General features: G+C 40.1%; 1 protein-coding gene across 3 annotated transcripts in view; it reads right to left on the bottom strand.

Moving 5' to 3' along the window:
• NAV2 (neuron navigator 2) overlaps positions 1-21,255 on the bottom strand; it is a 194,214-nt gene that overhangs the window by 105,208 nt on the left and 67,751 nt on the right. For 2 of the 3 annotated variants that reach the window (XM_085063238.1, XM_085063241.1), the window contains exons 4-7: positions 21,165-21,237; positions 15,494-15,725; positions 13,880-13,948; positions 10,833-10,990 (exon numbers count right to left, since the gene is read on the bottom strand). In XM_085063238.1, coding sequence (XP_084919364.1) covers positions 10,833-10,990; positions 13,880-13,948; positions 15,494-15,725; positions 21,165-21,237 — 532 coding nt within the window. The remainder of the gene's footprint in view (positions 1-10,832; positions 10,991-13,879; positions 13,949-15,493; positions 15,726-21,164; positions 21,238-21,255) is intronic. The other variant, XM_085063239.1, reaches the window with a different exon arrangement.

The following is a 21,255-nucleotide window of genomic DNA, read 5'->3' as shown; positions in this document are numbered from 1 at the left end:
TTAACACTAGACAAATACCATTCTTGTTCATTCTTCTCCATTTCCTTCTCACTATTTGTACATTCAAATCCCCCAAGACTTCTCATAACGGACTTATTCAAAAGCATTAATGAATTCCAGGCAGGAAGCTGTTCTGTAGTCTTTCATAAGATTTTACACTTAGCTGGAGTGGACAATATGTGCAGTTAGCAGCCCTGGTCTGTCACATCTCTCCTGCAGGTTATATGAAATAGGCACTGTGAAAATCAGTGGCCTGAGAATTGCATTTAGGAAATATTGTCACCCATTTGGCTGTTAGCAGTGGCTCCAATCTAGGCTTGGAATGACCATGGAGGTAGAAATAGGGGCAGATTTTTAATGGAAGGGCCCAGGGAGGCTGGACAATGCTCCTACCCAAGGAGAAGGAGCTCCTACAGATGTGGTAGAAACACACTGGCACTGAGGGAAGGCTGGGATGTAGCACCACTGCTCTTTGCTTTCCCATGGTTTAATAGTGACCCTTCGTTTCCATGGCTGTTTCTCTGGCACACTTCATCCAGCAATAAATTTATGAGAAATTGTAAATATTTATTTTAGAAGGAAACATGTAGGCACCGTAAAGGCCATGAAATGCTGGACCAGCTCTTCAGCTGGTATAAATTACCGTGGTTCCACCACCTCCGACGCAGATATGCAGATGTACTGGCTAAGAGGCTGCTTTTCAAAGTTAAATTTTACTTCAAAGCTCAGGATTTTTATCCTCAGGACCTGTACAGTTAAGAATATGTCACCAGTGAATATTTTTAAATTTTTTTTTTCCCCTAAAACTTTATTTAAATACATTTTTGGCTTGTTTTATGTATTTCTAAAGCTTATACCAACTACGTTCAAAGTCCTGTGGTCTCATAAAGCTCCACTTTGGCCATGATTAAGCGTTCAGCCAGGCTTTCTCTTAGGTAGAAGAGGACACATTTTTAAATGCCAGATTCAGCCAGCTGAACAGTTGTAAAATTAAGGACAAATATGATTCACTGCATATCTTGTCCTATGAACATGCCATACTGCTTGCTATTTCCTGACAGTCTTTAAGCTGTTTGATGGGCACACACCCAACACAAATATGTCACTGAGGATTTACTAAGACAGGCCAATCTTTCAAAAGCATGTTTGATTAGGAAAGTGAAAGGGTGCAAACAATACCCCAGGATACAAGGATATCTGAGCTGGCCAAAGATGAGTATTTTGTTTGACACTAATGACTCTCGTGAGGGTCACCTTCTGACACAAGGCAGGAGCCTTCTGTCTGGGGAATCTCTCTGCATTAATACACTTGGTAAATTGGAGAAATAAACCTGAGTCAGGAAGGTTTCATTCATTGAGGATGACTGAAGAGGTTTGTGCTGAGAGAGGAGAAACCGAATGCCTAAATTTTAAAGGTCAAACCATCAGCTCTGCAACTGCACTGCAGCAAAAGGAGCTGCAGCAGAATGCAGCTGCACACTTCATAATGTGGCACCAAGGGAAAACAAACCTCCTTCAGAAATGCTGTAGGAGTATCATATATGGAATCAGAGGTTTGTAGAGTAACAGAATAGAAGACAAAGAACCTAACTACTCTGTGCTGCCCAGCACCAAAGTAAGACATCAGGTAGAGAGAGTGCTGTGTCCAGCTCCAGCACCCTCTAAAAGACTCACAGGCTGGAAAGGAGCCAGTAGAGACCAAGACATAAAAGAGATTTATCACATTGAAGAGATTTATCACAAGGAACGTATAAGAAAAAGGATGGAGTAGTAAAGATTGCTTAGTCTAGAGGAGGTAAGGCTGAAGGAGACATTTGAAGCCTTCAAATACATGAAGATTGTTACAAACAGGACAGAGATCAAGGAAGAGCAAAAATATGCCTTGTTTTTAGCCACACTGATTGGTTTTATATTTTAACAGCTACTTTTAAGACCAAATGGATACTAGCAGGGATACATACACTTTAAGAGATGGTTAAGTCTGTCATGAGACATTTCACACCAGACTTGTGAACACCTCTCAGGTGAAGGTGTTTTCTACATAGGCACAGTAGATTTTCCTTCAGAGTTGGAACACAGACTCCCCATGTTATGTACAAATGTCATTCTAGAAGTATACAGTGTAAGTCGCAAACTTGTTGAAATTTTCAACACAGTTCTTTAAACAGAATTAAAACCAGGAGCCATATTTGCACCACAAAGTTTTGACTCAACAAAAGTACCAGGGTCCTCTGCATATTTTCAGATTACCCCACAGTCCTTCCTTTCTCTCTGTGTTTTTGTTTTCACTCTTGCAACACCAAATTCATGATCACTGTACTATATTCAAGGCAAAAGAAATTACCCTGAACATTTAGTAAATATCTTCAATGTGTATCATATTTAGAAAACTGGACAGGATTATTCCAGCATCTGCATTTGGATAATGTATACAGCAGAACAATAGAAAACACCAACTATTCTGGTTATGGATTTGTTGAGACAAATTCTCAATTCTCAGTACATTTATTTTACATCTGTCTGACTCACAGGGAAAACCCTTGGTCAGTAAAACCAGAGCATCTCTTGACTGCCAGCACAGATAAGCACAGAGACAGCATCCTAAACACTAAGCAGAGGATGATGTTTGCTTCATGGCTGACCTAAATGAGATATTAGTACATTTTTACAGAGTGGGATGACTGAAATGTAAGTAATAAAAACGTTTTTGTGCTGTTGAGACCATCACAATTATTTCCCAGTGAAAATCTGAAAGGGTGGGCAAACTGGTTTCCAATTTTACGGCTTTAGGCCTCCTCAAAAATACAAAACCTTTTGCACTTTCACCATCCTCTTAATCTTAGTGAATTTTGCAGTCTTATCAAGTCATAATTCCAAAAGTAAATGTTAGATTCCAATATAAGATTCATTTCTAAAGATATTAGTAGATTCATTTCTAATGAAAGAGAAACCTAAATACTAAACCCAAGATGGATACAGAACAGGAGTGAATGTAACTCTTCCAAATAGTCAGAGAAAGGAAATTTTTTCTAAGCCTATAAGAACACAATTTTCAGTCATAAAGAAAGTTCTAGCTACCTGAATTTTTTCTATAAAGAAATAGACAGATAGATAGATAGATAGATAGATAAATGAATAAATAAATATATATTATTTAACTTACTGTTATCTATTGAATGAGCCAGCTCATTTCATTCTGGAAAATCACTTCCCAGCTTTCTGCCATCCATCCACTGTCCATCCATAAGCACAGGGATCTTTCAGTCTCAGGAACTCCACTAATTTCTGGCAGTCTCTAGTGAATTGCTAAGATCTTCCAGCTGCTCCTGGTTTCCAAAGCTCTCCTCACCCACCTCTCCCCCAGGCTTCCCAGAGTTGGGCTCAGCAGCAGTGCACTGGCACAGCTGAAAACAGTTCCAGTGATGACCTGGCAGTTGGTCCCAAAAGGGTCAATGCCTTTTCAGTATCACTTTTAGTGTTTCAGAGTCCTCAGCTGGAAATCCTCAGCCCATGAAGAACATGGCTTGAGACACCAGGCTCAGTATTTCCCATTTATGTCCTATCTGTGTGCCACTGGATCCTGCAGTGCCTGACCCAACAGGGACACCAATCAGGACACCATGTACCTGAACACTTCTTCAGGACTAAGACTTTGGTTAGTAAAAGATATAACTGAAAATGATGAGACTGACTGTAAAAACTGTTATGTAGTAACAGAATCACAGGACAGTAGAATGGTTTTGATTGGAAAGGATTTTAAAGCTCATCCCATTCCAACCCCTTTGCCATGGGCAGAATCACCTTCCACTATCCCAGGCTGCTCCAAGCCCCATCCAACCCGGCCTTGGACACTTCCAGGAATGAGGCAACCACAGGAAAACCTGTGCCAGTGCCTCACTACCCTCACAGTAAACAATTTCCTCCTAATATTTAACCTAAACCCACCCTCTGTCAGTCTGAAGTCATTCCCCTTGTCCTGTCACAAGCTGCCCTTGTCAAACAACCCTTTGTAAAAAGAGTCTGTTCAGCCATCCCAGTGACCTTTTGCCAGCACCAGGTCAGCTGGCTCAATGTCACAGGAATTGCATCCAACATCCCAGCTCCCTGCTGCAACTGTCCTGACAATTATCCCTGCACCTGAAACCATAAAGAGCCTTCTCTTTCCCATTCAGGCTCAATGCTACTATAAATGGGTAAAAAAAAAAAAAAAAGGTAAAATGCTCTAAGACAAATTTCTATCACACTTTTTAAGTCTCAGAGCTCCTTTTTCACCATTTTTGGGTTTTTTTAGTTCTTACACTATTCCTGGCAATAAAGGCAATAGCCTGGGTTTTGTCCCATTTTATTATTATTCATTTATTTGGAGTGGAAAAACTGCATGAGGATAAAACAAGCACAGGATTTCCAGCAAGGAAGTTAGTGCAATGTCACTTGACTGTCCTGTACTTGGTACAGGAGCCAAATCAAATAATTCAAAACATCAAATATTTAATCTCATTTTACATAAAGCTACAAAAGAGGACTTGTCCTCCATTTTAATGTGCTTAAATGAAATATTTTTCATCCAGAAAAGCTTTTAAGATCATCTATGTTGACCGTAAAGACAACAGAGCTCAGTAATTTCTGAACCAAAACTGGAACTTCTGTCTGAGTATCAGCTCTGGGCAAATATTACATTTTGACTCATTCTGTCTGATTTAATCTCTTCCAATGGCCAAACATCCTCATTCCTAACATTTCTATCCAATCTGTGGTCTTCATTGGGCTAATATCAAATTCCTGAGAAATGGATACCCATCACTACCTATTTAGATAAGGAAGAATTGTGATTACTATCAATGTCACTACAGGTATCCTGTAGGTAATAAGGGAACCTTATAACCTTTCTTTCAGACCAAGAGCATAATTAACCCTTCAAATACCAAACTGCAAAGGAGATTTTCCTAAGCTCTATTTATCCTGAGCTCCTCATGTTTTATCAGCATCCCTCGATTGCAAAGCCCATTTGAATATCACTGAAATGATATTCATCATTCATATGAATATAATGATATTATATCATTCATATCATATAATGATATTCATCATTCAATATATCTTCACCTTCAAGACACTACCCACAAGCACTCTGAGGTTTGATCTCCTTATGCACATTTCTTGCCTTGCTCCGCATGAAGATGAGAGTTTTTCCTCTCTATTGCTAAAGTAGCCATTTAAAATTGAATCTGAGGGTCTGACATAATCCAAAATCTGCCATTTTAATGAGCTCATGACAAGCTCAGTATCACACAGAACCAAGCCATGGGAGTGTATTGCCAGGCATTTTTATACCAATACAGGATTGAATTCGAAACATTTTTATCATTAGGAGTAGAAATTCCAATGGCTCAGCTCCAGGTTTAGGGTTTTCTACTCTTTCACAAGAAGGCATTTGGGGAAATAAATACAGATTTCACAGCAAAACTGACATGAAGACACTGATTTAACTCTGAGGAGCCTTTCCTGCTAAAGCCCTGACAAGATATGCCACAGCCTCTTGAACTGTGCCCTTGAACTTGATGCCATGCCCTCTTGAACCTGATAAATATAACTGCCTACATAGAAAGTGCACACATTTTTAGCACACATGTGGCATGTGTAACCATACACCAATTTGCTCACTGGAGTGGGGCTGACATTTCTTGCTCACATTCTACTGATGGTAGTCAGTCCTATTTTGATAACACGAAGGTAAAAAATTAACAGGAAAGAAATTCCTTAACTGTCAGTTATTCCTTAACCATCAGTTAAAACACCTCAGCATCTCTTCCTATTTAAGTAGTTTACACTTAAGAAAAATTTTTAAAGGGAGCAATATTTAAAGGTATAAAAAATGTGGTAACAGTCTAGGTCACAAGAACCCTCTGAGATATTCCTTCCAACCTTCAGCTGAAAGCAGAGCCTGAGATGAGGTTAGCCAGGAAAATCCTGAATACCTCCAGCAAGGGAGATCCCACCCCTTCTCTGGACAAACTTCTCCAAGGTTTAACTCTTCTCATAGTGAAGAATTTTATTCCCATTTCCACAAAGGATTTCCCCTAAAGGAATGTGTGCCCCTTGTCCTGTCACCACACATCCTTGTGAACATTGTGACTACTCTTTGCATATTAAAAGACAGTCCTTACATCTATGCAACATTCCAAGTTAAAAGGGTTTATCCAAAATTTGAAAGAAATAAAATAAAAGGAGCAGGAGAGGAGTACTTAATTTCCTTCTCCATCCATACCTAAAAAAATGATGTGCAGAGCTAAGATTAGCACTGAGTTGGCAGGATGGGGTTTGAGAACCCTCTCATCAGACTTGTATCAAGTAAGTTTGCACAACACTGCTATCAAAACAGTCATTTATTTCACTTCACTGGCTGAATCTGTAGGCACATAATCTTGGGGTTTTCCTTTTTCTAACACCATCTCTGTTTAAGAAAAACCTGGTATCTTAGCACTGCCTTCTTTATAAATCTGAGTAATAAACATCTCCTTTGATCTGAAGTGGAAATGGGCAAAGCCTGGTAGTACTTTTCTTCCTACTGATATTTTACCTAACATTCTATCCTATGGAAAACTGTCATTTTTCCCACAGACTTCTACTGCCCTCTGTAGGAGTATTTTAAATCAAAAACTAGGAACAATGTAGAAGGGAAAAAAAATAAAAAGAAGGAATGCAAGTACTGTATCACATCATCAACATGGTAGAGATGGCATAGGAAGTTGATGTTTCCCACAGCTTCATAACTTCATTGATTTTATTTTATTGACTGGACACAACTAATAAGCAGAATATTCCCAGACAATGCAATCAGATTTTGAGGCTGCAAAATGCAAACTGAGTGCCTGAAGAACAGTGAAGACAGTGGATGCAGGAGGGTGTTCAGAGCTGGTCAAAAATACCCATCATTTTGCAGAACTGCAGGCTGCTTTCATAAAACATCTCCATTGTGTGCAAGCAAAACACTGATAAAAATTAATGAGAAAATCAACTCTATTGAAGTCTTTACTAAAGCTGTATTTTCAATATATTTAAGTTTCATTGTTGATGCTACCTAGGATGCAGCTCTGCTCCTCGTTATGGATAAAAAGTAGATTTATGTATTCTAAATTGCATATGAAAATAAAATTTTGGCTATATTTTGATGATCCTAATACACAATTAGGGGGACATACTAATGGGGAACCTCAAGATAACTAGTAACTAATAACTGCACACAGAAATGCAGTGTTCATTTGCCTCTCTACATTCCTCAGAAATGTTTTTGATAATTTAGATGAGTTCAGCAGTGCCCTTGGAAAGTGGCTGATGCCTTTCCATGCCACAGTAAACCTGGCATGGATCTTAAAGGATATTAAAGGATAAAAAAGGATATTAAAGGACAAGAAAGTAAACCAAAGGTACTCTCACATATGCATGGAGTAATCCAAAGCTATTCCTACACAAGCATGGACTAAGGAACTCTGACAATTCAGAAGAGAACTAAAAGGCTCCAGGTGTATGAAGGGATTAGGATGACACTAAAAAAACCAAAAACCCACAAGCCTGAGTGGCTTACTTCCCCACAAACCAAAAATGTAATTAAGGCTTTAATGGCATTTTTCTTTTAAAAAATCCTGTAACACCCATCACACACATAAAAGTATCCTGTCTAGAATGTTTCTGCAATTATAAATGGCTAATCACTGTGACAATAAAAAACCATAGCACAGCATGTTACCACTTTATGATGTGAGCAATGAGGGTCGTGAAATTCCTGTAAGTTTGGGTAATTTCCCTACAAAAAGGAAATTTTGCATATAAACTGAGGGGCTAACTCCAAAAAGCAAGTTAAAGTCATCAAGCCCTAACCTCCAAGCAGGTGCCCACAAGACTGAACCAGGTGTCTAAGTCATCCTTACTAGAGAACACTGATCTCCATATCTTGAAAGTGGTGTCAGACAGCATGTGAGGATTGAGAGGAAAAATAATACTGAAGACATGAGGTCAGCTGTGGGGAAGAGAGACTTGGGTCTCCTTTGCTAAGAGCTCATGTGCATCTTACATCAAACACGTCGTGCATGCATCCAAGAAACTCTTATTTTTCTGCACAGAGCAATCATTTTTGATATTACATAAATCCTTTCCCCACAACTTCTAGAAAATCCATGTTCTCATCACTAACTCATTTACAGAATCTTTCGAAAAATGTAGGTTATTTATTTCCCACTAGCTGGCTGTTCTTCCATGCTCCATTTGCTGTCCTTTTCCTTTCTGATGCATTCTGTTTCAATTAATGCACTTTCATCGCCACAAGACACAGACCATCGGCTAACAAGACAATTTGCATTCGGAGGGAAAGGCCACAGATTAATAAAAGCTAAAAATTACAACCTCCTATAATAAGAAATTATTCAAACATAAGACACTGAAGGCCACCTTCTATCACAAAATGATCAATCGTGCCAAAAGAGGCTGATTGTCCTTTCTCCACTTCCTTCCTCAAAAACACACAAAAGAGCAGGTACTGGGTAAAAAGATGAGAAATTACCAAGCCTGCCACACAGCACAGTCATGTAAGTCTCATTTTCTTAGGCAAAACACAGGATATGGGTCAGAAAACGGGAATTGTCTTAGCACTTTGACAATAAACTTTGCCTGGCAACATTACAATTAACTTCAAATAAGCCAAAAATTTGTCAGACCAACTGCTTTTGTTTCTCATGGATGCAGACCAACTTTGTGTCATGATTAGATTTTTAAGAAAAGTTCAAGTTCAACTTTACACAAGCCCTCATTATTTTCTTTTTTTTTTTTTTTTTTTTTAAGACCATAATTTATGACTGGAAATTCTGACCAGAGAAAAATTCTGAGTAGTTAATGCAACTTGTGTGGATTGTCAGCCTAAAAACCAGGCTTGTTTCTATCAGTCATTTGTAATATTCATAGGAAGCAGCTCATCTCATGTGCTTCTTCAGCAACCAGTTTATCTTTCTCAGGAGATGAATTACAGTGAGGAATGAGGGTTCCCAGAACTGACTGTCTGAGAGTAGTTGATGTTTAAGTTACTCAGTTGACAAATTATTGTTATTTCTCTGTAGGCACAAGGACTTCTTTTCCTCCTTTTTCTTTTTTGAAGACTAAAACCAGTACTTCCCTTATTTAGTAATCTTGGTAAATTGAGAAAAAGCCAAAATAGATGGAAGTCCTCCCTCCCAAGCAGCCTAACATCACATATGGAGTAGGGATCATCCAGTCAACCAAACCATGCTTGAGGACAAGACAAATCCTACCCCACCTCTGCCCAGCCCAGCATAGCATTTATGGGACATGAACAGAAGAGTATTGACAAGAAGGACAAAGAAAGAGACTTGTCAGGTTTCTTGTTAGGTTTCTTGATTCCTTGTTAGGTCTTATTAGGTTTCTGCTTTTCACACTATAACCTGTTAGCTTGTTCTTTGAACTGAAAGGCAGACTTAATTCAGATTTAGAGACAACTCTTCTATGCTGATGTTACAGCTAAATCATTACTGTTTACACATTGTACCTTCTAAAAGAGTAAGCGTGGATTTACCAGGGTAGAGCGATGCTAATTTATTAGTATATTATGTTAATAAATTAATTTGTAGAATAGTTATAATAGCTATATTATACAGTGGTGAATTTAATTTTTCTCTTATGCAAAATCTGATCAGGGTGCTTCAGAATGTCCCTGGAAGATACTGAGGATCCTCCACTGCCACCATCCCAAGGTGAGGTTTTGGGGTAACATTCCAAAACCTACTGACACGGAGTCCTAGGACAACAATTTCTAGGGAAGGAAGAAGAACAGAGTTTCCTGGAAAGAACCAAGCACGAGAAGCACAGACAAGCTGACCCAGACCAGTGCTTCTCCCTGGAGCAAAATGCTCATTACAGTCATTAGAACTTCTGCACCGACAGGGAGGAGAGTTGAGCCTGAAGGCTGTGGCTGTCAAGCCACTGCAAGGAGCTTGTGCTGAAGGCCACTGCTGGCCCATCTTTGTCAGCAGGATGACTTCAGGGACACGGAATTTGCCGCCAGCCCACGCCGCCAATTTGACCGTGGCAGGCTGGAGAGATGTGCTCAGTTGTCACCAGCCACATCCCCCCTGCCTGCTGGTGAGTGTGGCACCACAGAGCTCAGAGCCACAAACTCAAGCTTAATGAGTGCTGTCAGACTGCTAAATCAGTGAATGGACACAAAGTCGGGAAATGTCATTCAAAAAGCTCTGCTTCACACACAGCATGGCACTGGGTGTTTCTGAGGCACTGCCACAGACAGCATTTCACTGCAACATTTATAAAATAGAACATGCTCCTGCCTTCAAACACAACGCTAGATGATTCCTGAAATTAGATTTAAATTGTGTAATTTTGTATCTTAAAGATCTTCCACAACAGTGATGGAAATGAAAGCAATCGGTGCTATTTATCATAGAAAAACTTTGGAGAAATCTTTAGTGGTCATTCCTCATCCTTGTCAAACTACTCATCAAAATGCCTCATTTTATGATTAATTCATTCCTCCTTATCTGTGCTTGAAGCAAAAAGAAAAAACATGGTTCACCAGCGCCAGGACTTAAAAAAGTTATTTTTTGGATGTACCTTCAGGCCAGCAAGTCACAACTTCAGATATATTTAAGGAGGACTACACTTTTTTCAAGAAGATCCAGCTGGCTTTTGGATTGGAGATGTCACGTTTACAACACACAGCTTTGAGACAGTCCTACAACTGGAGATTAACAGAAAATCCGATTTCCTCCCAATGAAGCCACAATGAAGAGAAATCCAAAATGTGAAGAGCTTACCTTTGTCATTGCTGCTTGTTGGGGTGGGAGGGGGAAGTCCAGGCTTGGATTTGTCGTAGTTGTTAAAGCTCTGGCTGCGTCGGTTGTTGGCACTGATGGAACCACGAGCTTTGGCCTCGCTGCCCGCAGCGGACACCCTCGTGGTGGGACCTGGCAGTCTGATGGGACAATTACAGCACCATTAGGCACAGGGAAAAAGGGGGAAGAAACTATGGGGTACCATGCATAAGCTGAAAATAAAAGCATCAACAGCACAAGTGTAGACTCGTCAGGGTCTTTCTACTTCCGTAAGAACAAATCAAAGGATCGCCCTAGATGAAAAGTGTATGCCAAACAAGCTACAGTCTGAATTGTTTTACATCAGAAAAAAACCCTGAGACATAATTAAAAGTCACCTGCCACAAATCTGGTAAATCAGGAATAGTTACAGGTAAATTCAGTGGAGCAGTACAACTGGTAAAAGGTTAAGATGAAGTGAGGCACTACTTTTCTTAAACCAGACTGCCAGACACTTCGTCACATGCTGCCCCCATAAGGGCTACCCTTATTTCAGAAATAACAATGAGATGGAACCTGGCTGCTTTTGCCCGTGTAGAGAAGCACATCACATCTCTGCCCTGACAGCTACAAAGCTCAGCAACCAAGCCCAGCAAAACTTTAACTTGGTTCAATTATTTGAGCCTGTAGAAATCAAACAACGCTGAAATGCCCCCTAATACAGTAACCACATTATCAGTGAGTGGTACAAGCCTCTGGTTTAAACTGGGCATCTGTCCCTTCCAGCATTTTCTTACCACAGCCTGTATTTACCAGATTTAGCTGACTAACCAGGAAAAAAATTAGTAGTTATTCCGGAGTAAGGAGACAAGCTCTTATGCTTTTCAGGCAAAAAGGGAGGTGGAAGACTTCACCAAAAAGCACAACAGAATCAGGAGAGCCACTAGCATCACATCTCAGAACACTTCAAAGCCAACATTCATACAGAAAACCCTTTAAAAGCTTCTTTATATAAATAATTTGTGCTGATAACAAAGTAAAAGGAAGAAGTCCCAGTTGTCAGAGTGGGGATGCAACTGACCAAATCACCACTGTGCCTCTGAGAGCAGGAAGAAAAGCCAGGAACTAACCTGGCAAGGCTTCCTAAACAAACTGACTTCTCCAAGACTAGTGAAGAAATAGAAAATATGAAAAGAAACATGAAGAAAAAGCCAAAATGTCAGCAGCTGCATGCACATGCTTTCAAAGCTCAAGAGTCTAAGACACGAGGGCATCATTCAAATACAAACCCAAAAATTAATTGCCAAGTTCAAACCACCACAGATTCAGCACAGCACATCATGGTTCTGAGGTTGACTTTTAGACAAAGTCTCTCATATTATCCAGCTTTTTCCAGCACTGGGGGTTGCTAAAAACGTTTCCATATTCATTATTGCAGCAAGGAGTACATGAGAACACCCCAGAGATGCTTCATCCACTGCAGAGGAGACTGCAAGGGAAGAAGCAGAGGGCAAGCAGTGACAAGCAAAGCTTCTTGAGAACTTGAAAAGTCACCAAGACAAGGAAGTTCATGAAAAGTTCATTTTGTTTAACATGAAATGAGCTAGGTTTTCTACAAAGTACCTCAGCTCAAAATTTCCACCCAGTTTTGAAACACTGAATTTGGGGCACCCACTCCAGGATGGCTGCAAAGGCCCCAGTACGGGAGGGGAGTTTTCCAGCAGCAGGGAAGAGACAATCTTCCTGTACTGATGGACAAGAAAAGACTCCCCACACATATCCACACAGGTTTTGCAAATCTGTCACATCTTAAAGTAAATAAAGCTCCTCAAACCGTGTGACTACTTAAGAAGTGACAAGTTTTCCATTCGAGTCAGTGCTGTCACTGCCAATAAAAACACACAAAAATAAAAAAACTACATGCTAAAAACACTCTTGAAGATATCTCTTCTCTTAGACTATTTTTCCCCAGTGTAACTAACTGGGTGTGAGCCCCTGCTTTTGGTCAAGATATTTCACAGCACTGCCTGTGAAATCTGAGGAAAAAAATCAGGTTCAGGAAGACATTTCTATGTTCTTGCTATTTAGAGAGAAGGCACTGAGCTTGGAGAACACTCTTCTTTACTACTGCTCAGCATCTCTGTTAAGCAAACATGAGCTGTCAAGCCATAATTATGATCAAGGGAGAAAATGAAAAGGAAACATGGAACTTTTAACATGAGGTATTCTGAAGAGCTTCACTGTTATCATAAAAGAAATAAGATCCAGGAAATAAATCCAAATTATACAGCAGAAATAACAATCTAGACAAACTGAGTAAAGATCATAAGCCATAGCTCACAAGCTTAACACAAATGGTATGGCATAATTCACCAATGCAAAACTATATTCTAGTCAAACATTTAAATATATTATAGTAGCAAAATAAACAAGATTAATAACCACAGCAACCTTTATGATCACTGAGATGAGATGGTCAGATGAGCTGGCATGCAAGTCATGCTGGGATCCAGGAAAAAAATGGACTTAAATACTTCTCAATCACTTCCAGGAAGATTGGAAGTGCTGTGAGAGCACTGGGGAGTGCAGGGGCTCTGATGAGACAGAGCTGGCTGGGCTCACATCATGCAGGTGACACTTTCCTCACTAGCTGAGCCACTGGCCTGATGCAGCTCAGCTGGAGGATGGAACTAGATGGTCTTTAAGGTCACTTCCAACCCAAACCATTCTGTGATTCTGTGATTTCAACAATGCAGATCAAAATAGAACTAATACCCGGTAGGATGAGAACTCCCAGAACCATGTTTTGTTCTCAAAAGCAAAAAAGCTCGTAAGAACAAGAAAATCAAATCATCTCCTCATGGGCCAAAATACATTCCACATCCAAAAAACAACAACCCAAAAAAAACCCCAATCCTTCCAAAACTTTCACATTTCAGCTGTTTGTAAAGGCCTAGTTACAAACTTTTTCCAACAGGAACCCTAAACATGCAGCCAGAAATATTGCAAAAGGATTACTCATGCTTTGCAGAAGATGAAGAAATGCTAACCTAGAAGACCTTTTCTGACCAAGAGTGAATCGGATGATTTTGCTTTGAGATGAGTCCCTGGGAGATGCACTGTGACAGGAAAGAAAAAGTGGAAGAGAACATTGAACAAAGAAACTTGTTTTGTTTAGGCTTTTTTTAACCCACTGCACTTAATAACTGGTTTTAGGATGAAAAAGGGTTTTTTAATGAATTTCACAGGAATATAAAGCTTCTTGCCCAAGTATGACTTCAGGTCAAAACCACTACAATGTGAAATTAATTAATTTTTACAGAGTAATGAACATGTAAATCTGCATACAACCCCCAACTCTATTCCTCTTTTCCTTCTCAATCCTTTATTATATATATTTTCCGTAGAGTCTGAGCAATTTGACTTTAGAACATACTAAGAAAACACGACATTGAAGATCTTCAGGATAGATATATTTCAATTATTTGAAACCCAGCCCAATCCACACAATGGACTGAATATACCACAGTAATGTTCAAATGCTCCCATGCATCTCTGCGTGTTTTTTGACAGAAAAGTTGCAGAAATCTGTTCAAACACATCTTTATTTCACAGTAATTATTTCCTGTACAAGCTTACCCATGCTGGAGCAACACTGTGTTTTTCAATTATACAAAACTATTGTTTACACCCAAATGAGCATAATTGGTGAAGGAAGGCACAAAAGCCAAACCCAACTAACCTCTGAGTAGTCTCACTTGGAAGGCTTCAGTTAAACTGTTTATATCCCTCATCAGGCAGCACTTAAGCCAGTGTTCATCTCAATGTGTGTTAACACAAACAAGCCTCAATTTGAGACATGCAAACCCAACAAAGCCTTCATACTTTAGCAATTTGCAGATATTATTTCTGCTTTTAATTCTGGCCGCTTATCCCCACCAAACCCTCCCTGTCATGGCAGGAGAAGAGTCAGACCAGCAGAAGGCTGGACTCAGAATTTGCTTTTATTGCAGCCTGGACAGAGCACTCCTAGTATTAGAGACATTCAGGGAACAAAGACCCTTTCTATTCATCTTTATTCTGATCTAGGAGCGCCAACAACCACCAACTATGAAAATTATTTTTCATGTAAAGCCAGAAGCATATTATTTTTGACCAAAAAGCCTAGATTTGATTTTGATTGCCACCAGGCAGTATGAGCTCTATTTCTTTTACCACTGTCAGAGTAACCCTTCCCCACAGTGAAAGGCAACCCTTCCACTTCTTAGTGGGGACTGAAACTCTAGTGATCTGAGAACTGAAGTTGGTTTGCATATGCTTAAAATGTGTATTTTCTAAGGGAAACAATATACATGCCTTGTGAGTAGAAAGAAGCAAAAGAAATAGTGAGTAAAACATCCTTTTAAAACCCTGTGGCTACTTGGTCCCAGTGTTACACTCATTGGGCTGCAGTTTCCAGCACTGAGAACATATTAGAACACACATGTTTTGATTTCCAAAGGTGTGAAATCAATTGCTACCCAGCATTCCATTCCCAACACACTTTATCCTGGAGCAGAACTCAAGAAAGGAGTTTCTTTGGCTTTTTAAGACCTTCAATGAGAAGCAAAACCCAGAGATAAACAACAAAAAAAAACCCCCCAAGTTTAAGGAGATTTCCCCACCTGGACTGCATTTCTGGTTGTGCTTTGAACTGATGCTGCACAGCTTGTGGGGGCTGCTGGCACGGAGTGTGGAGTGGAGCTGGCACCTGCTGCTGGGGGATCCCCACGTGGCACTGGGATGGAGGCCCTGCTGGCTGGGCTGGATGGTGCTGGGGCTGCTGCTGCTGCTGCTTGTAGCGGGACAGGCTGAAGAAGAGGCCCAGGATGGCCTTTAGATTCCCATTCCTGATTTCTGGAAGGCAATGTTCAGAGGTCACTCGTCAGCCATCAGTGGGGGTTTTCTCCCCGACAGAATGCTGTCTGAACTGAGCTCCTTTGGGATATCCTTTAGGATAAGTTCTTTTCTGCACATCTAGTTGGCATTACAGTTGACTGCCAGTGAGCACCAATGACAAATAAATAACTAATTTCTCCCCTGCGGTGACTGAGCGATATCTCACATTTCCGCTGCAGTCTGTGTTAATGCCAGTGTGCTTCAAAAGCAAGTCCCTTTAACTCTTTCCTTTAAATTAAAGAAAGGCTCCCCATACATATCCACACAGGTTTTGCACATCTGTCACATCTTAAAGTAAATTAAGCTCCTCAAACCATGTGACCACTTAAGAAGTGACAAGTTTCCCATTCAAGTCAGTGTGGTCACTGTCATTAAAAACACAGCAAGAATAAAAAACCTACATGCTAAAAACACTCTTGAAGATATCCTTGGTTTGGTTAGCTTTGGTTTGGTTAGCCTATGTTAGGTTTGCTAAAACCCCCCAAAAAGAACCCCCACAACAACAACTGTATTAATGACAGCATACTGTAAATGATTTCTCAGTCCTAAACCTGCACAAGGAGGAGTTCTCACACATATTTCTGGAATATCAGACTAATCATTTCCACTAAGAAAATCTGATGCAAGTTTTGCACTAGAAAATATGGTTACTGGGTGAAATAGATGTATTCAAACAGGTGATTACCAGCTTTGACTTTATCACAAGCTGACCAGGGATGGACACCCAATGTACCTAAAGGCAGCTTGACAGTGCATATATCAACTTTTCCTAAATGTCATCCTGTGCTACTATGCAATATCAAATGCAAAAATGTAACAGCAAACAGAAACACAAGCATGAAGAGGTGTATCAGACCATACACTTAACCACTGTATCATAATTAATATGCAAGAGTGCAAATTCTGTCTTGCAGACAACCTTAATGTGCTGTGACTTAATCACTTTAGCATGTTTAATTTCCTAAACTTAAAAAGTGCATTTAAAAAGCTACATCAAAGAGCTGCACTTTTGCCTGTGTTGTATAGACCACTTGAACTAATAAAGCTCGCTGTTGCTCTGAGAAGAGACAAGGAGAGAGAAGGAGAGAGGAGAGAAAGAAAGAAAGAAGGAGAGAAAGAAAGAGAGAAAGAGAGAAAGAGAGAAAGAGAGAAAGAGAGAAAGAGAGAAAGAGAGAAAGAGAGAAAGAGAGAAAGAGAGAAAGAGAGAAAGAGAGAAAGAGAGAAAGAGAGAAAGAGAGAAAGAGAGAAAGAGAGAAAGACATGACAAGAGAGTGGCCAAGCACAAAGGCAAGAACCAGAATTTTAATTTCTATTCCCAGTTCTGGCTGACAGGTTGCTCTGAGTTTGTGATGGGCACCACTCCATCCTTTACTCCCTCTCCCAGCCACATTTCTGCTCATCGTGGCGTATAAAGAAGTTCCTGCTCCTAATCCTCAGCACTTTACGCAGCAAATCTCAGGCTAATGGCTTAAAACTGTAGCTTCCCTTCCTGTACCCTTGCAGACAAGCTTCTAGCTTTGGTCTCCTTGTCTACCTGCACCTCAATCCACTTTTCCTTCCCAGCCACAAATATGATTTTCTTTCTTAAATTTGATTCAGCCCATGTCCTCAGAGACCATCACACCTTCTCCAAGTGGCCCTGGTCACCACCCAGACTCAGGGTATTCTTCATCTCATCTTTCCTGACTCAGTTTCCTCACCCATTTTTTCCTCCCTGCAGCCTGACCCCTCCAATCAGTGCTCTCTCCCACCACTGACCCCCCATTCCCTTGTTTAAAGGATTATCATTCCCAGGGCCTTCAGCAGCCATTTTCAGTCTTCCTTTGTTTTTTGGCCAATTCTAGTCACTTCCTGAACAGTGGGGTCCCAATTAATCCTGGCTGTTTCCCCTTTCCCCAGCCCACTCCTGCTCCCATGCAGTGCCATGCACAAACCCACCCTTCTCTCACTGCACCAGGCAGGTTCCTTCTCTAATCTGCAAATTCTCTTCAACAATCCCAAATTCAGCTTGGGAGAACAGGGATGGAAGTAGACAATAAAGTAAAACAGACTCAAAACACAGCAGAACACAGTAAAAAGGATTTCCTTATCTCCAGTAAAGAACTCAAATTACTCATGGGAACTGTAAGGAAAGTAGCATTTAATCACAGGTTGAAGCATAACTAAACAGACCCAGAGGCACTGGGAAGCTTAACTGCACAAATACAGGCCAGAAGATAAAAGAAATTACCACAGGCCTGCTTGCTTAAATTTAGCAAAGCTATATGCAACTGGAAACTGATTTCCATGTGAAGTGAGAGGCAATAACAATAATAACCCACCTATGACCTGTTGCTTTCTAAGGATGTCTATTTTCTGCTGCATTTATCAGAAAAGCAACCTGCTTTTGACCAAATAAAGGTAATCAAAAGGAGAACACTTTTAATGAGTTAAAGCAGTCTCTCTCCCTCTGGGTTTGAAGCAAAATATTTCAAATCAGCCTTTCAGAGGTACCTCTGTTTCTTTTATCTCAAAAACTGAGGTAATTCTGGCAGTTCTACCCCGCACTTCATACAAAAGGAGTATTTCAAAGAGTACTTCAGCCTCATTGCACTCTGCCCATCAGCAGAGTCTCAAATGCTTCCTGCTTCAAGTCCTCTCCAGTGCATGGTCAGCCCCAGTATCACAGTGACTTAGATAAGGACAAGGATGTCATCCACCCATTTTAAACGTGGAGACAAAAATTCCTCTCCTGGATACTGGAAACAAACACTCCAGACGCTTGCGGGGAAACTGCAATTTGGTTTTCACAGGGAACCCCACTAATCTACTCTTTGAGGAGTTCCATCCTGGGATATCTCCTAGTGCCTGTTTCCCCTACACCACTGTTCCATGATGTGTGCAGCTGATCTTTATTCAGCTCATTCATCACCCAGAAGAGGTGCAGCTGCTAATCTATGACATCAGTTTGGGTCTCTACTGCACATTTACATCCTCCACAATCTTCAAAATCTCGGCAGCAAGGAGATGCTGTGTGAAGGAGAGCAAGCTTCACTGGGCAGTTCCAATTCCAGGAGTCTAAAACAGTCTAAGATCAGGGGTATGGAAAGACAGTTCAAAGAATGGACAATAAAAATTTGCAGCAAGAATTGAAAAGAGGTCTCCAGCTCTCCATAGTTTTGTTTAGTAACTACAAATGGAGATTTTAGATTCTTAAGAATCTTTGATAAGGGGATGCCTTTTTGCCTTCACATTTGGGACAGGGGCCTGCCTCTAGCACAGCATGGTCATCATCAGTGATTGCAGATCCTCAGCATCTCCATAGATCCATAAATATGCATAAATATGCATCAATCCATAAAAACAGACTCCAAGTAAGTGGCACACACATATCAAAGCCGGATTTTTCAACACTGGGAGGATATGACACATGCAGTCCCAAATTATTTCAACATTTAGGAGTCATCCAAATTCCAGTTTTGAATCATTAACTTCCCTCCACACTAAAGCTGCACTATTGAAAAATACGTGTTCTTAGCAAACCCAGGAGACTTCAGTGATTATTCCCGTTTGGAAGCAATCACAACCTTTTCCTTCTTCCTAGATGAGGATCTGCCAGTGAAGTAAATAAAGTTATTTGCAGTTGACCTAGCAGGTCTTGGCATCCTGCACAAAAACACTGGCTTGTTTGGTAACAACATTCCTCACTTTAAATCATTCCGTGTTCCTCACACAGCCCTGGAGCGACTAAAGAAAGAGAAATTTACTTTACTGCTGCATTCAAGTCTTTTAACTTATTTCATAAAAATGTGTGCATTCCCTCTCCCTTTCTGGTTGTCACTTTCTTCCTTCAATGCTAGTGGTGGAGCCAGTAAATGTTCTCATTTATATGCTGGCAGCAAACATTACTGGTCCCCTCTTAGCTTCCGTGTGATTTAAAACACTAATTCCTAGATAGTGTAAAAGAAAGGGAGAAATCCCAAATCACCAAAGCCATGGGATAACATGCATCCTGCTGGGCCTGACTTGTGACTTGGCAGGAGAGCCATGAGCATTAATCATGCTGTCCTTTCCCCAGTGTGAGCAATACCACGCTGCCAACTTTGTACACCCAGGCAATTTTCTCCTCACTAATCTGCTATTTCACTTAGATTTTACCTTCTATCAAGACAGGTAAACAATGTGAACTGTATTTTTATAGTATTTCCATGCTAAGGTCAAAATTGACTTTTACAACAAACTCAGCTGCATTTTCTTTTTAATCATTTCCTGGCAAGCAAACTTTCTGCTGTTTGAAGTTTCAGCTCATGCTTTCTCTTCTTGACACAAGAATACTTCTGGTTATAACTGAGCAACTGAGGCACATAATGCTGGCAGTACTCAGGTGGAGCATAGTAAAGCTTCTCTTTGAGGGAAAATATTTGTTATTGCTGTGTTAATCCAGCCTAAGAACACACCTAACATTCAGCCTCCTCTTCTACTAGCTGTGGTATATTCATGCTAGAACAATGCATACTAAATATCTGCTATTTTGCTGCAGCCTTCTCCTCCAAATTAAGTTTGTGAAGAGACTCAGTCATCGAATGTAACTTTGAAGTCTCACCTGGTGCCACGTATTCAATTATTTGTTCTGTAAAGCACTGATGGAGATGTCATATACTATACTCAGCTACTGAACCCAACTGCTTTTCCAGCGTCTTTAAATGGAAATACAAGTGAAAGCTGGTGCTGAGGATGACAGAAATCTGTTTGATCTCTTAATAAGATAATAGCTAAACAGCTTCTGAGCCAACAGGTACCACACATCCCAGCAGATATAACACACTGGCATAAAGGAACAGAGTAAACCTAGTTTGGTTTCAGAAAAATTCTGATGCTCTTCAAAAGCAGAGTGATTAATTAGAGGTCAAAATGTCTTTTTTGGATTTTGGTTCAAAATATTTGGATTTGATTGTTTTGTGCACTTGGAAACAAACTTAAGAAAAATATTTAAAATGAGAAGAAAGCAGGATGGTTGTTCAGGTAAGACAATAATTGAAGAATAAGGAAATAATTTTTTCTCTCACAAGGCAAACAACCGACAGCAGTTCACTTACATCTGTAAAATGTACACTGATCAATCTGCCAATTAGAGAACTGAGAAAAGAAACTCCTGGTTTTAAAAAGAAAGAAATAAAGAAGCAATTGAATTCTAATTTGGTCCCATCGATTATTTTTGCGAGTCAGCTGTGTAGAAATTAGAGATGTATTTTATCTACCTTTCACACTGAGATGGGGAAAAAAAGAGGAAGTAAATATTGTCAAAAGTTTAAATTGCCCTTGTTAATCTTCCATTACACTCAATGTTCCAATTGAAATCACAAGCAGTAATTCAGGTTCCTCATTTAACATGAAATCTTAAATAACCAATGGACTCACCTTCTGCTGACAGCCCCTGGATGTTAATCCCCTTAGCAGCCAAGAAACTCAGGCATGCATCTATGTTTTCAATCTGTTCAAGAACAAACAA

Source organism: Lichenostomus cassidix, chromosome 5, assembly GCF_008360975.1.
Source record: "Lichenostomus cassidix isolate B80296 chromosome 5, HeHo_3.0, whole genome shotgun sequence".
In the NCBI taxonomy this organism is placed as follows: Eukaryota; Metazoa; Chordata; class Aves; order Passeriformes; family Meliphagidae; genus Lichenostomus; species Lichenostomus cassidix.
This window is presented reverse-complemented; position numbering and strand designations above follow the sequence as displayed.